Source organism: Gigantopelta aegis, chromosome 10 (genome assembly GCF_016097555.1).
Source record: "Gigantopelta aegis isolate Gae_Host chromosome 10, Gae_host_genome, whole genome shotgun sequence".
In the NCBI taxonomy this organism is placed as follows: domain Eukaryota; kingdom Metazoa; phylum Mollusca; class Gastropoda; order Neomphalida; family Peltospiridae; genus Gigantopelta; species Gigantopelta aegis.
The window spans coordinates 32,433,872-32,448,927 of NC_054708.1; the positions used below are offsets into that span (position 1 = coordinate 32,433,872).

The window sequence follows — 15,056 nt, forward strand, 5'->3', positions numbered from 1 at the left end:
AAATGACATTGTCTATGTATAGGTATGGTATGACGGTAATTGTTATGAAATGACTGTCTATGTAGGTATGGTATGACGGTAATTGTTATGAAATGACTTTGTCTATGTAGGTATGGCATGATGGTTATGGTTATGAAATGACATTGTCTATGTATAGGTATGGTATGACGGTAATTGTTATGAAATGACATTGTCTATGTATAGGTATGGTATGATGGTAATGGTTATGAAATGACATTGTCTATGTAGGTATGGTATGATGGTAATTGTTATGAAATGACTTTGTCTATGTAGGTATGGCATGATGGTTATGGTTATGAAATGACATTGTCTATGTATAGGTATGGTATGACGGTAATTGTTATGAAATGACATTGTCTATGTATAGGTATGGTATGACGGTAATTGTTATGAAATGACATTGTCTATGTAGGTATGGTATGATGGTAATTGTTATGAAATGACATTGTCTATGTAGGTATGGTATGACGGTAATTGTTATGAAATGACATTGTCTATGTATAGGTATGGTATGACGGTAATTGTTATGAAATGACATTGTCTATGTATAGGTATGGTATGATGGTAATTGTTATGAAATGACATTGTCTATGTATAGGTATGGTATGATGGTAATTGTTATGAAATGACATTGTCTATGTATAGGTATGGTATGATGGCAATTGTTATGAAATGACTTTGTCTATGTAGGTATGGCATGATGGTCATGGTTATGAAATGTCATTGTCTATGTAGGTATGGCTTGATGGTCATCGTTATGAAAGGTCACCACTGAAGACATGTTGGAGAAGCTCTGGACGATGACCCGATTCCTGTCCGACAGTGTCCAGAAGAGATTCAACCTGCGAATTGTCTTCTTCATAACGCTGCTGTCCTTCCTGTCGACACTCGTCTACTTCTACTTCATCTACAATCCAATTCCTACTAAACCAGACCTGTGTCGCATCTGGGAAAGTGAGTACACGTGTTAGATATAGTTCCGGTACCCTTTTTAATGGATGGCCGGGACGTAGCCCATTGGTAAAGCGTTCACTTGATGCAGGTCGGTCTAGGATCGATCCCCGTCGATGGACTCATTGGGCTATTTCTCGTCCCAGCCAATGCTCCACAACTGGTGTAACAAAGGCTGTGGTATGTACTGTCCTGTCTGTGGGATGTTGCATATAAAAGATCGCTTGCTGCTAATCGAAAAGAGTAGCCCATAAAGTGGTGACAGCGGGTTTTCTCTTTTAATATCTGTGTGGTCCTTAACCATAAGTCTGACGCCATATAACTGTAAATAAAATGTGTTGAGTGCGTCGTTAAATAAAACATTTCCTTCCTTCCTTTCCTTTTCAATGGAGTCAGATTGTCCTGATCAACCCCTGCACTTGTCCACGGCAGTCGATAATGTCGTGGATATTGCTATGGAGTTTTAAATTCTCCAGGCCACTTTTGTTTTGCTTTGGACTATATTCAATTTACTTTCCGTGGCATGTTGATGGATTGTTATATAACAAATTCTGAATAATATTCTTAAAAGAGCACAGTATTTAAATGTTGTACCATTTCGCACACACACACACTCAATATCTACTATCATAATCATCATTACCCATCTATATTTCTGCCATACATCCATGCATTCATCCATGCTTACCTATCATACATGTACATCCATCCATGCATGTACATCATCCATCCATCCATCCATGCACCCATCCATCCATGCTCTTAACCATCCATCCATCCATCCATCCAACCATCCATCCATGCACCTATCCATCCATCCATTCATCCATTCATCCATCCATTCATCCACTCACCCATGCATGCATATCCATCCATTCATCCATGTTCGTACCCATCATTTAACCATCTACTCACCCATCCATCCATCCATCCATCCATCCATCTTCCCATCCATTATTAAGAATTAATGTATTATAATTAAAGTTTTTGTATTGACTAGAAGTTTTGACATTTTACAGATGATCCAAACAAATCAAACACTTCATTACTGTGGTGGCAGTGGGCCTGTCTCATTGAAAAGTAAGTACCGGTAGTTAATATTTACTTGTAAAGATTCCTTTTATATATAATGTATGTTAGTGCACAAGAACTGTGGCAAGAAATTGATTATGGCTACAAATGTTGAACATATATCAAATGTGACATCACACTAAAATTTTCCCAAATTTGTTATTTTCTAAATGTTCAGTAATTAAAATTATTAGTGGGTTTTTTATGGGTGTATAATCTTTCAGTTCCAGTTTTTGTGGAAAAGTACCCTTATGAATGTGAAGGACAAAATATGTACCATCCATCGAATATAAAATTAAATGAAATTATAGTTACAATTATGTAGATTGGATATGTTTTTTTTTTGTACAAAACCAAAATATTGGTTCTACTATGTCCTGTCCAGTGTTTAATTTGTAATCCCACCCTTGCCCACAAAATTATTAGCAGTTAAAGCAAATTTGTTCAACACATCTTGTGCCAAATTCATGTTTTGGTTAAGCAAACAGCCAGAATGGAGGTAGATCTACACTTTTTCGTGAATTAATAATAAAACATGCAAGTGATTACAGAAAAGTAAAATTAAACTGGGTTTTTTTGTTTGTTTTTTTGTTTTTCAGAGAAATTGACAAACCATATCCATATCAATGTCAAAATGTGAAAACAGTTGGTAACTGGTACATATGCTGGGATAAGCCATACAGACCAAGAAAACCTTGCATTGTCTACTCGTTTGGGTATGTACACACATCTTGTTTGTCCCCTATCAGTCCAACTGGAGGGGACTATAGGTTTCATATCCATCCTTCTGTCCGTCTGTCCCACATATAGTTTCTGGACGTTGTTTTTCACAATGCCTCGAGATATAGAGCTGACAGTTTCTGTATAGTTTTATCATGTTCTGTTACAGACTAAGTTTGACTTCCATGACAATTGACCCTTTTTCACAGAATTATGGCCCTTGAACTTAGGAAATATGAAAATGTATTTTTAGGATTTTTTTTTTTTTTTTGCAGTGACTGAAGATATCAAGATGACATTTTATATATTGCTTTATCATGTACTGTTACAGATCAGGTTAAATTCTCATGGTGATTTAACCAATTTTTCACATGAGATTTGACCCTTGAATATAGGAGACACAAACATTTGTTGGGCCCGGTAGGGGACATGTATTGCTTTAGCAGTACTCATAATGCTTGTTGATATACGTGTACTAACACACATCGGCCTCAGTGGCATCGTGGTTAGGCCATCTGTCTACAGGCTGGTAGGTACTGGGTTCGGATCCCAGTCGAGGCATGGGATTTTTAATCCAGATACCGACTCCAAACCCTGAGTGAGTGCTCCACAAGGCTCAATGGGTAGGTGTAAACCACTTGCACCGACCAGTGATCCATAACTGGTTCAACAAAGGCCATGGTTTGTTCTATCCTGCCTGTGGGAAGTGCAAATAAAAGATCCCTTGCTGCTAATTGGAAAGAGTAGCCCATGTAATGGTGACAGCGGGTTTCCTCTAAAAATTTGTGTGGTCCTTAACCATATGTCTGACGCCATATAACCGTAAATAAAATGTGTTGAGTGCATTGTTAAATAAAACATTTCTTTCTTTGTACTAACACACATACCAAAGGCGTAGTGCACATTATGCACATGCGTAATGCAAAAAAATGCGGCGCAATAAAGCGGCGTGCGTAATGCTAAAAGTTTTCTGGCTACGCCCCTGCATACATTTACTGACATTGCCTAGACACCGGAAGGTAAGAATAAGATACAGGTGTTGCTTTTTTTGTGTGCAAAATCCTGCAGTGTCAACATTTGCATTTACACATATGGTCCATTACCTCAAAAGAGATTGGTTGAATTGGCTTGCCAACTTGTGTGGCATTTGTTAACACAAAGTTCCAATGTCAATAAAGACGTTTCTTAACAAATTACCATCAAATTGTTTGTATCAAATCTAATTTTTAATACTGGAGTGAAGGCAACTACTGGAATAGCCAATATAAAGCAATTATTGCAAGTGCAGTTCTGTGTTTAGTACACTGAGGATTCGTCACAAGTGTTTTCTTAATATTGAAAATGTCAACCTCGTCTATGTTAATCAGTATTTGTAGAGGCTTTGCCGAGACAAATATCGATTAACTAGACGAGGTTGATATTTTACATATTACAAAACACAAGTAGCGAATTCTGTTTATCCTATAACACTTCTAAAATAACATTTTAATTAAATGTTTAGTAAATCACAGTACTAAAGTCGCCGTCATCTGTAATATGAGGTCATCACGATCAGCACAAATTAGTTTGATGTCACACATTTTAACTAAATCTTTGAATATGTTATGCTCAGGTACACTGGTCTTGTTGGCTTGTAAGCAAATAACCCATCCACAGCAACACATTACACCTAGAGACCGTGCAAATTATTACATCGGTTTATGACATGGATATCATGGGTAAGTTACAGAATAAATAGAGGTTATTACCCGAGTGTTTTTCGGTATCGTCAATATCATATACATATGTATTAGGAACAAAAATTGTATTATGCGAGCCTCTGGTGAGCATAACACATTATTTTTATTCCTAATATATGATATTGATGATACCGAAACACATGAGGGTAATAATCTCTTTATCATATAATCTCAAGCTTAATACAACATGTTTTTGTAAACTGTACATGCAACTTTAATTTCAGTCCGCCATTACTAAATATTCAAATGGCATAAGAATATGTGGCACGGTGTCTTTTTGAAAGGAAATGACGTCAAACTCGAATGACATCATTTTGGATGTCCTTACATCAAAATAAACTATAATTTGCTTAACATTTTTTTGTTTTCTGAACGCTGGACTGCTTTCAGTGTAAAATTGCTGTTGAAATGTTTTTATTTGATGACTATGAATGCATATGTCAGTTATGGAGTGTCAGCCTAGTACATTTGCTTAAATGTCAATAAACCTATTTCTGTGACCTCGATTAACTTACCACTAATTTGCAAAGTGATCAAATTCTAAAAGAATGTTATTTAAAAAATATCACTTACTTTGATTGCACTGAAAATGTAAGATATTATATGATAAATATATATATTATGTACTAAATATTGATTACTAATGATAATCAGTTGTGACTGCCTACCTTGTCTGATTGAAATTTTTTCCTTCACCCCTGTTTTGCAAATATGAAAGAAAGAAATGTTTTATTTAACGACGCACTCAACACATTTTATTTACAGTTATATGGTGTCAGACATATGGTTAAGGACCACACAGATTTTGAGAGGAAACCCGCTGTCGCCACTACATGGGCTACTCTTCCGATTAGCAGCAAGGGATCTTTTATTTGCACTTCCCACAGGCAGGATAGCACAAACCATGGCCTTTGTTGAACCAGTTATGGATCACTGGTCGGTGCAAGTGGTTTACACCTACCCACTGAGCCTTGCAGAGCACTCACTCAGGGTTTGGAGTCGGTATCTGGATTAAAAATCCCATGCCTCGACTGGGATCTGAACCCAGTACCTACTAGCCTGTAGACCGATGGCGTGCCATGATGCCACCGAGGCCGGTTGCAAATATGAATAGATTTTGTAAGGGTTTGGGATGTAGCCCAGTGGAAAAACAGTCGCCTGATGTGTGATCGGTATAGGTTCGATCCCCCATCGGTGGGCCCATTGGGCAATTTCTTATTCCAGCCAGTCCAGCATGACTGGTATATCAAAAGCCATGGTATGTGCTATTCTGTCTGTGGGATGGTGCATATAAAAGATCACTTGCTACTAATGGAAAAATGTAGCAGGTTTCTTCTCTAAGACTGTATGTCAAAATTACCAAATGTTTGCCGATGATTAATAAATCATTGTGCTCTAGTGGTGTTGTTAAACCAAACAAACGTTAACCGTAACTTTCTGTAAATTTTGTTCAGGGCTTGAACTTGATAACGGCACTGTCAGCAAATTACTCTAGTTGAGATGTAAATTGCCATAGATCGGGGTAGTCAGTAATAGCTGCGGTACATTATCTGCTGGTATTTTAACAATATTGGATGGATAATGATGTATACTGTTGTGTGGTCCATTATCAACTGTTATAAATTTGTAGCAAAAAAATGTTGCAGTTCTTATTGCCCTTACAGTTTTATACTATTGAAATATGTCTATACACAAAAAATAATCTTTCAGTCATGTTTATTTGCTGCAAAATTTGTTTTTTTGTTTTTAGAAAGGGCTTTTGGCAAGCTTTAAAAAAAATCTTAAATTTGAGCTGTGTTGTCCAAGATAGTGTAGGAAAAAATGACAGTTTATAATCACTCAGTATTTAGGCCATAATAAAATAAATTGTAGATTTACACCCTAAGGGGAAAGACCTGCCCACTCCTTTTGTGTCGCCATACATCACACCCTCCCAAAACCCATAAAACCTTTTTCCCTTGATGTGCAGTATTTTCAATGTTTTGAAAATTTACAATAAAAGAATTAAATCTATCCCTGCCTCCATTTTCTAAACAAATTGAGATGAAAATTTAGCATTTATTTTATTATGACCTTTTCGACAGACAATAGTTGATTGATTATAGCCATGAAGGGAGGTATTTCTGGAATCCGCTCGTCTGCCTTAGGTCTGGTCAACCTGTACTTGATTAATTGGTGACACTGATCAGTTGGCCTACTTTGTAGCTTAGCAGAATCAATTAAGCTGGTCTTCAAAGCTGCTTTGAAGAGACTAATTCATCACTGAAAGATAGAACAGATAGTTGAGCCTTATTTTGAGATCTTGTCACATCATGTTGGCCTTGTAACCTGGTGGTTGTGTGGAACACATTATTATCATTAACATGGATTTATCCAGGCTGCCTATGGGTCCGAACATAGGCCCCTTCCCCCCAAAAAAAGTGGCACAGAATGTTTTATAATTTCTATGCTAAAAATTCCCAATAAATACTGGAAATAAATCTATACAATCATAGATTCCAATTTTTGTTTCAACCTCTTGCAAGCACTGACATCATATACTGTTAATACTTTGCAGAATACATTTTATTTTAGTCAATTTTCAGATGTGAAGCTGGACTCCCATGGCTAGTGATATTCAGTGTTGGGCTAGTAAATAACTATTATTGCCATGCCCGATGGCTAGTGTAAAACAATTTGTGAAATGCTGCAGTTAGTCTATTTTGTTAATATGAATATCCTGACCGCACCCCAACCCACCAATGTTAGTGTTTTCAAGCTCTATTCCCCTCTTTAGGTGACATATCTGATTATTATCATTATTTAGTAAAATTGTATTAACTTAAAGTAAAGTAGGGCTAGTTAATTTTTAATCATGGCTAGTACATTTTAAAAACCACTGATCCCATGGCTAGTGGAATTTATAAGAATTCTGGAAGCTACACAGTGTAGTGCATTTCCTTTATTATTATTAAAAAAAGTAGGTACACCAAACAATTTAGTAGTCAAAATATTGTTTCCACAACAGGGGTGGGGAAAAATAAAATTGTCAATCGGTCCCATGTGATGTCATCACTACCGGAGGGGGGTGGCATAGAGGGAAAAGAAGAAAGGAATACAAATCTAAATTATAAAATCATTTAAAAGGTGATATTTGCCAAATAGTGTGTGTTTTTTTTAAAATCATAGTGGCATTTATATATTTTTATCTTGAACCATGAACACGAAATGATAAACATCAAAACATGAAAGAAAAACAAAATGTTTGATCACATCAGCAAAAAAAACCTAATTGTAATATAAAACAAGGAATAAAAGTTATGCATTTTAACTCCCATATATGTATAAAAAGTACGAGTATTCAGTACCGGTACTGTGTCTTGAAAATTAATAAACAATAACACTGATGGATTCCACAATTAGCAGTTAACATGGGTTAATTTAGCAATTGGTAAGGTGAGCCATGGTTTTGGCTATCAGAGTCGATATACATGTGTGCAGGTAGATTAAATATATTCATCAATTGAATTCCTGGAAAATTGTATGACTTTGTTCCATGTAGTAGTAATAACATGATTTAAATTAATGGGCGGGGTCGCAGCATGGTGGTAAAGTGCTGACCTGATACACGGTTACTGGCCTTGGTGGCGTCGTGGTTAGGCCATCGGTCTACATGCTGGTAGGTACTGGGTTCAGATCCCAGTCGAGGCATCAGATTTTTAATCTAGATACTAACTCCAAACCTTGAGTGAGTGTTCCGCAAGACTCAATGGGTAGACCCATGTAAACCACTTGCACCAACCAGTGATCCATAACTGGTTCAACAAAGGCCATGGTTTGTGCTATCCTGCCTGTGGGAAGTGCAAATAAAAGATCCCTTGCTGCTAATCGGAAGAGTAGCCCATGAAGTGGTGACAGCGGGTTTCCTCTCAAAATCTGTGTGGTCCTTAACCATATGTCTAACGCCATATAACTGTAAATAAAAAAAATTAAGTGCGTCGTTAAATAAAACATTTCTTTCTTTCTTTCCAATAGTGGATGAGAATTAAATCGATGCGCTCTAGTGGTGATGTTAAATGTTTAAACTTCAGTATTAATAATAAAATTTAAGAGCATGAAGTACTTGGGTCATAGGATCAAACCCCCTGGGTGGACCCATTGATGTTTTATCTGTTACAGTCAGTTATTTATATAATAGCCATGGTACATGTGTTTGTGTTTTGTCCAGTCTGTGAAAAAGGAAGGTATGTAGGGAATGTTTTATTTAATGACACACTCAACACATTTTATTTACGGTTATATGGCGTCGGAAATATCGTTAAGGACCACACAGATATTGAGAGAGGACACCTGCTGTCGCCACTTCATGGGCTAGTCTTTTCGATTAGCAGCAAGGGATCTTTTATACGCACCATCCCACAGACAGGATCACAAATACCACGGCCTTTGATATACCAGTTGTAGTGCACTGGCTGAAGCGAGAAATAGCCCAATGGAACCACCGATGGGGATCGATCCCAGACTGACCGCACATCGAACGGATGCTTTACCACTGGGCTACATCCAGTGGTAAAAAGTGCATATAAAATATCCTATGCTGCTAGTGTAAAAAAACACATTAGTGGGAAAATTGTAGCAGTAAAATGGCGTCATGACAGTAATTCATGAGTGCATTCCATTGCAACTGCCTGTTGGTAAATATACATTGAGCTCTGCTTTGTGCAGGTTTAAATTTGTCAGATCAGATTTGGAAGTGGCAATCCTCTTACAGACAGAGTAGGAAGGATGCTTGATCTGTAGGAAGGAGGCTTGATCTGTGTAGAATCAATCTCTGTCGGTGGGATCTCTCACTCCAGCCAGTGTGCACCATGACTGGTACATCAAAGGCCATAGTATATGCTATCCTGTCTATGGGATGGTGCATATAAAAGTTCCCTTGCTGCTAATAAAAAAAAAAAGTAGCCCATGAAGTGGCGACAGCGGGTTTCCTCCCTCAATATCTGTGTGGTCTTTAACCATACATGTGTGTCTGACGCCATATAACCGTAAATAAAATGTGTTGAGTGCGTCATTAAATAAACCATTTCCTGTCGGTGAGCTCATTCACGCCATAACTAGTGTAACAAAGGCTATAATATATACCGTCATGTCTGTTGAATAGGGCTTGTAATAAAAATATGTCGTCCATGGAGTGATGGTAACATACTTTTTCCATCATTATCTGTACCCCTGTGCATGCTGTAACCTCACCGTGGTGCAGGGGTGTAACATTCTCCTTGAGAATGGCCAATACAGCACAAATTGAGTAAAAGTCAGTATCTATCTGTGATATTTGAGTTTTTGCACGGTTCTTTACACTGTGTTTTTGTTTACCTGTTGAATTTTTATTATTGATGTTGATCATCGCTATAGATTTGCATTTACCATAGTTTGACACCAAATAGCCGATGTATTTTTCGTGCTGGGGTGTCGTTAAACATCCATTCATTCATTATCTGTATGACCCATAACCATATGTCATGTCTGCCATATTATATAACCTTAAAATAAAAATATGTTTAAGTGTGTCATAATTTTTTTTTTCCTTCGTTCATTTATGGCTTTATCATAAATTAGCTTTGAAAGAATCTATTTTGACAGTTTGTGACATTACTTTGTTTTATTATCAGGTGAGTGAACTTTATTTAGTAAATACATGTACCTATAAAATGGTGTAATCGGGAGATGTGATAATTTACCATTTATTTGTTTCAGGATCAATTTTGAGTTTTCCTTTGATGATGCAATGGCTGAGAGAGGGTGTACAGTCTATTCCTTTGATCCAAGGTGAGAGTGACATATGGAAAATAGTCTTCAGGGATTTATCCATGATTGTTTGCCAGGGTCCGATGTCAGATGGGATTGGGACAATTAGCGCTAGTAAATCATACTTGGGATATTTTTTAGGCCACTGAATGATGCACATATATATATGTTGAATTTTTAGCACAGATATTGGGAATTTTCAATACCACTTTCTTTTGGGGGTCCTATGTTTAGACCCACAGAACGTCTGGATAAATCCCAGGTCTTTTGAACAATACTGGTATCACAAGCATCGCATCACGTCATGCACATCACATCAAACAGAAAGAAATTAATGCTTACAGATATAAATTTCTTTATTACTGTTAATAATAATGAGACTTAGTCATCTACATGTAAGAGACAAAACTTTCAAGGTTTTTTTTCCAGTATTATTCGATTCTCAAGATTCACTATTTTAATTTTCCAGAACAATGGGTGAATGGTTAGTAAGACAGGTGTATGTAGTGGGGCTTTTCTTTGGGTGGAATTCAACCACCCTCAGTGGCATCGTGGTTAAGCCATTGGACATAAGGCTGGTAGGTACTGGGTTCACAGCCCGGTACTGGCTCCCACCCAGAGCGAGTTTTAACGACTCGGTGGGTAGGTGTAAGGCCACTACACCCTCTTCCCTCTCACTAACCACTAACAATTATCAACTAACCCACTATCCTGGACAGACAGCCCAGATAGCTGAGGTGTGTGCCCAGGACAGCGTGCTTGAACCTTAGTTGGATATAAGCACAGAAACAAGTTGAAATGAAATGGGTGGAATTCAGTACTAGGATGTAAACCCAGGACCAACTATGTAAAGGATTAACCACTACTGGGGGGGGGGGTGGGGGGGGGGGGGGGATGGGGGGGGGGGTGGGGGAAAACAATTATCTTGGTAACAATTATTAATTGTTTCATACTTTTGTTTCAGTATGGGTGTTACTGACCACAAGCACTCATCAAGAGTTTATTTTAAGAATATGGGCATTGGGGCAAAAGATGTTGATGACTTCATTCCAAATTTCGATGGTTATGTGCAGTTAACGCAGAGATGGAAAATGAGAACCCTCAAATCAATACGGAAAATGCTTGGTCATGAAAATGTAAGTATGGCAGGGCTCGTACTGTCGGTAGCCAAATTAGCCATTGGCTAATAAATAAAAAAAGGCTAATAAAATATTTAAGTTGCTAAAAGTTTTACTAAACCATTTTCTATCTTCTGATGTGAACAAACGGTTACATAATCTATCCGACACCTGAAATATAATAATAATACCAAATATTAAATTAGTGTAATAGCATTCTCGCAACCGATAATGAGAAATGGTGTCATCCAGAATACAGCGTAATGTTTGCTTATTTCAATAATCACGGTTATTAATTTTTACGGCATGTATTCAACATGTATGAAAGCAAAGTCTGAAGGATCTGTAGCTTGTTATTTTAACTTTGTAAAGTCTTTGAACCAAAGTAATAAAAATGACTGATATTGCGTGTCAGTTTCAATAATACACATGCTAGTTCAGGGCCAAAAGACAAGTAGGCTAGGACCATGTTCAGTCAGACTATGGCCTTTACTTGAACACAGAGATGTGATTTTTGAGCTTTTTAACAGATTTCAGCTGTTTGATTTTTTATTAAAATAAAAAAAAAAAATTCTCAGAAAGTATGGTAACCTAAATTAAATTTGGTTTGGAATGCAGAAAATGACCTTTATATAGCAGTTAACTGTTATTTAACTGGCATTTTTTAAATGAGTATTATGTCCCTGTGAATGTTATCTGCCTCTTATTAAGCTGCATGTGTGACCTACCTAAATGTGAACTGTATACAATACTGGCCCATGCCTGGAGCGGAAAATGGGTGTAATGGAAAGAAAGAAATGTTTTATTTAACGACGCACTCAACACATTTTATTTACGGTTATATGGGGTCAGACATATGGTTAAGGATCACACAGATTTTTAAAGGAAACCCGCTGTCGCCACTTCATAGATCTTTTATTTGCGCTTCCCACAGGCAGGATAGCACAAACCATGGCCTTTGTTGAACCAATTATGGATCACTGGTCAGTGCAAGTGGTTTACACCTACCCATTGAGCCTTGCAGAGCACTCACTCGGGGTTTGGAGTCGGTATCTGGATTCAAAATCCCATGCCTCGACTGGTATCCGAACCCAGTACCTACCAGCCTGTTGACCGATGGCCTAACCACAACGCCACTGAGGCCGGTGGGTGTGATGGATGCATAAACACATGCTCACATTAGAAAAAGTGTTAAACAAAACCTGCAAGACCATATTGTGTCCATATACACAAAAAGAGGATAAATATTGGCTATTGAAAGTCAACATTTTGCAAAAATACCCTCCCTCCCTCCCCCCGTACAGTAGATCCCCTCTCAGAAGATCAAGTGTGTATGTGTATATAAACTTGATAGGCTTTCTTCATACATATATGTATGAACTTTTACTTTTATTTTTCATTTAAGTTTGTAACAAGATATTCATCATACACCGTTATTAATAGTTTCTACTTTGCTAAACAGTTTTCAGGCATGTCATCTGTTAACCAGACAGCACTTGTAGGGGAGATAACTCTGTACCAGAAAACTGGAACTTTTTTTTTTATTTAAAAAAAAGAAAAGTTAATTTTTTTTTTAGTAATATATTTTTTTTACTTTGCAGGCTGTGATAGATGTACTGAAGATAGATATTGAAATCTATGAATGGCCAGTCGTGGCAAATTTTCTTCAAGATGAAATGTTTCAACATGTCCGCCAGTTTCTCGTGGAATGGCATATATTTCCAAATGAGCCAAACAGAGCAGAATTTCAGCAGATGTACAAATCATTTACAGAACTGGAAAAGGTTGGAATGAAGTACTTCTACGTTGATTCAGGGTCCAGGTATCACCATTACAGGTACTGGAATTCACAGTCAGATATGTGTTATGTGAACACGAAATTCAAATTACCGTCACAGTGAGTAAAAAGCAGAATTGTCTTCATGTGTTACGTCAACACAAAATTGTGATTTTCATAACAGTAAATGAACAACAGGATTGTCGCTTTGTGTCACGTCAACACAAAATTCAGATTCCCATCAAAGTGAAATGATAGTATCTAGAACAGTCTGTGCATTTTACATCAACACAAAATTCAGATTTTCATCAAAGTGAATGAACAGCAGAATTATCATTTTGTGATACATCAACACAAAATTCAGATTCCCGTCAAAGTGAAATGATGGTAAGAACAGTCTGTGTGTTACGTCAACACAAAATTCTGATTTCTGTCACAGTGAATGAACAGCAGAATTGTCATTTTGTGATACTTCAACAAAAAATTCAAATTCCCGTCAAAGTGAAATGATAGTAGAACAGTCTTATGTGTTTTACGTCAACACAAAATTCAGATTTCCATCATAGTGAACAATGAATAACAGAATTGTGTTTATAGGTTATATCAACACAGAATTTAGATTTCCATCACAGTGAATGATGAATAACAGAATTGTATTTCTGGGTTATATCAACACAGAATTTAGATTTCCATCACAGTGAATGATGAATAACAGAATTGTGTTTATGGGTTATATCAACACAGAATTTAGATTTCCATCATAGTGAACAATGAATAACAGAATTGTGTTTATGGGTTATATCAACACAGAATTTAGATTTCCAACACAGTGAATGATGAATAACAGAATTGTATTTCTGGGTTATATCAACACAGAATTTAGATTTCCATCACAGTGAATGATGAATAACAGCATTGTGTTTATGGGTTATATCATCACAGAAATTAGATTTCCATCACAGTGAATGAACATACAAATGCCTTGGATGCATATGCAGGAATTTTAGCAGAGGTGTGACTGAAGTTTATAGTGGGTTCGAGAAATGATCCCCCAGAAAATATAAATTTGCTTGAGCAGGGAGGGGTTTCAAACCCCGCAACTCTTCCCGGTCACACACTCCTGAGTATTGGTCACAATGGTGGTCTTTTGTCTCACCTCAATGAAGTCCTAAGACTATATATTATATATATATGTACCAGCATTGCTTTTCCAATGGCGACAGGGTGAACTTTTGCATTTACGCCCAACATAACATTTTCACATTTATGTCTCCTTTCTCATAAACTGTAAGTCCTAGTTGCATCTATGAATGTTGCTCTTAAAGCTTGTTGAAAAAATATTAATTTAATAAAAAAAATGACAAAAAACTAGATTAGACTAATCTAAATAAATAGAGAATAACTGGTTACTGTCTTAAGATATCGGCTTTATCTTGCGAAGGTTAGAATGGCGAATCCAGTGAGGCTCTGCCGAGCTGCATTGCCATTCAACCTGAACCTAAGACAGTAATCAGTTATTTCTTTTATCCTGCAATCCTACAGGAATATTCGGAAAATCATTATTTATTCCAGTTTTGTGTATGCAAATCAAGTATTGTCAACCTAGAAAGGCTTTTGCCGTATGACGTCATACAAGATACATGACATCATTATTTGTAAGATGCTAGCTACATTCTTAAACATTAAAAAAGCGTTTCTAAACTCTTAATTCATGTATAAATATATAAGTTTTGTGTTGTTATCGCAACACTATTTACTGGTATTTACTATACTTCAACAAATGATTTAAACAGTATGTTTATTGAAAATCTACTCTGAAATACTTGAGTTGAGTCAGGCTTATGTCACGTCACCTATAGTTTTGGTCAGTGACCG

General features: G+C 36.8%; 1 protein-coding gene across 1 annotated transcript; it reads left to right on the top strand.

Annotated features, from left to right (window-relative positions):
* The first annotated feature begins 800 nt into the window (after window positions 1-800).
* Window positions 801-14,793, top strand: LOC121383584 (methyltransferase-like protein 24). Its single transcript, XM_041513674.1, has 6 exons — window positions 801-975; window positions 1,992-2,052; window positions 2,643-2,759; window positions 10,236-10,307; window positions 11,251-11,422; window positions 13,006-14,793. The coding sequence occupies exons 1-6, from the start codon at window positions 801-803 to the stop codon at window positions 13,303-13,305; spliced, it is 897 nt and encodes a 298-aa protein (XP_041369608.1). The 3' UTR covers window positions 13,306-14,793.
* Window positions 14,794-15,056: the final 263 nt, after the last annotated feature.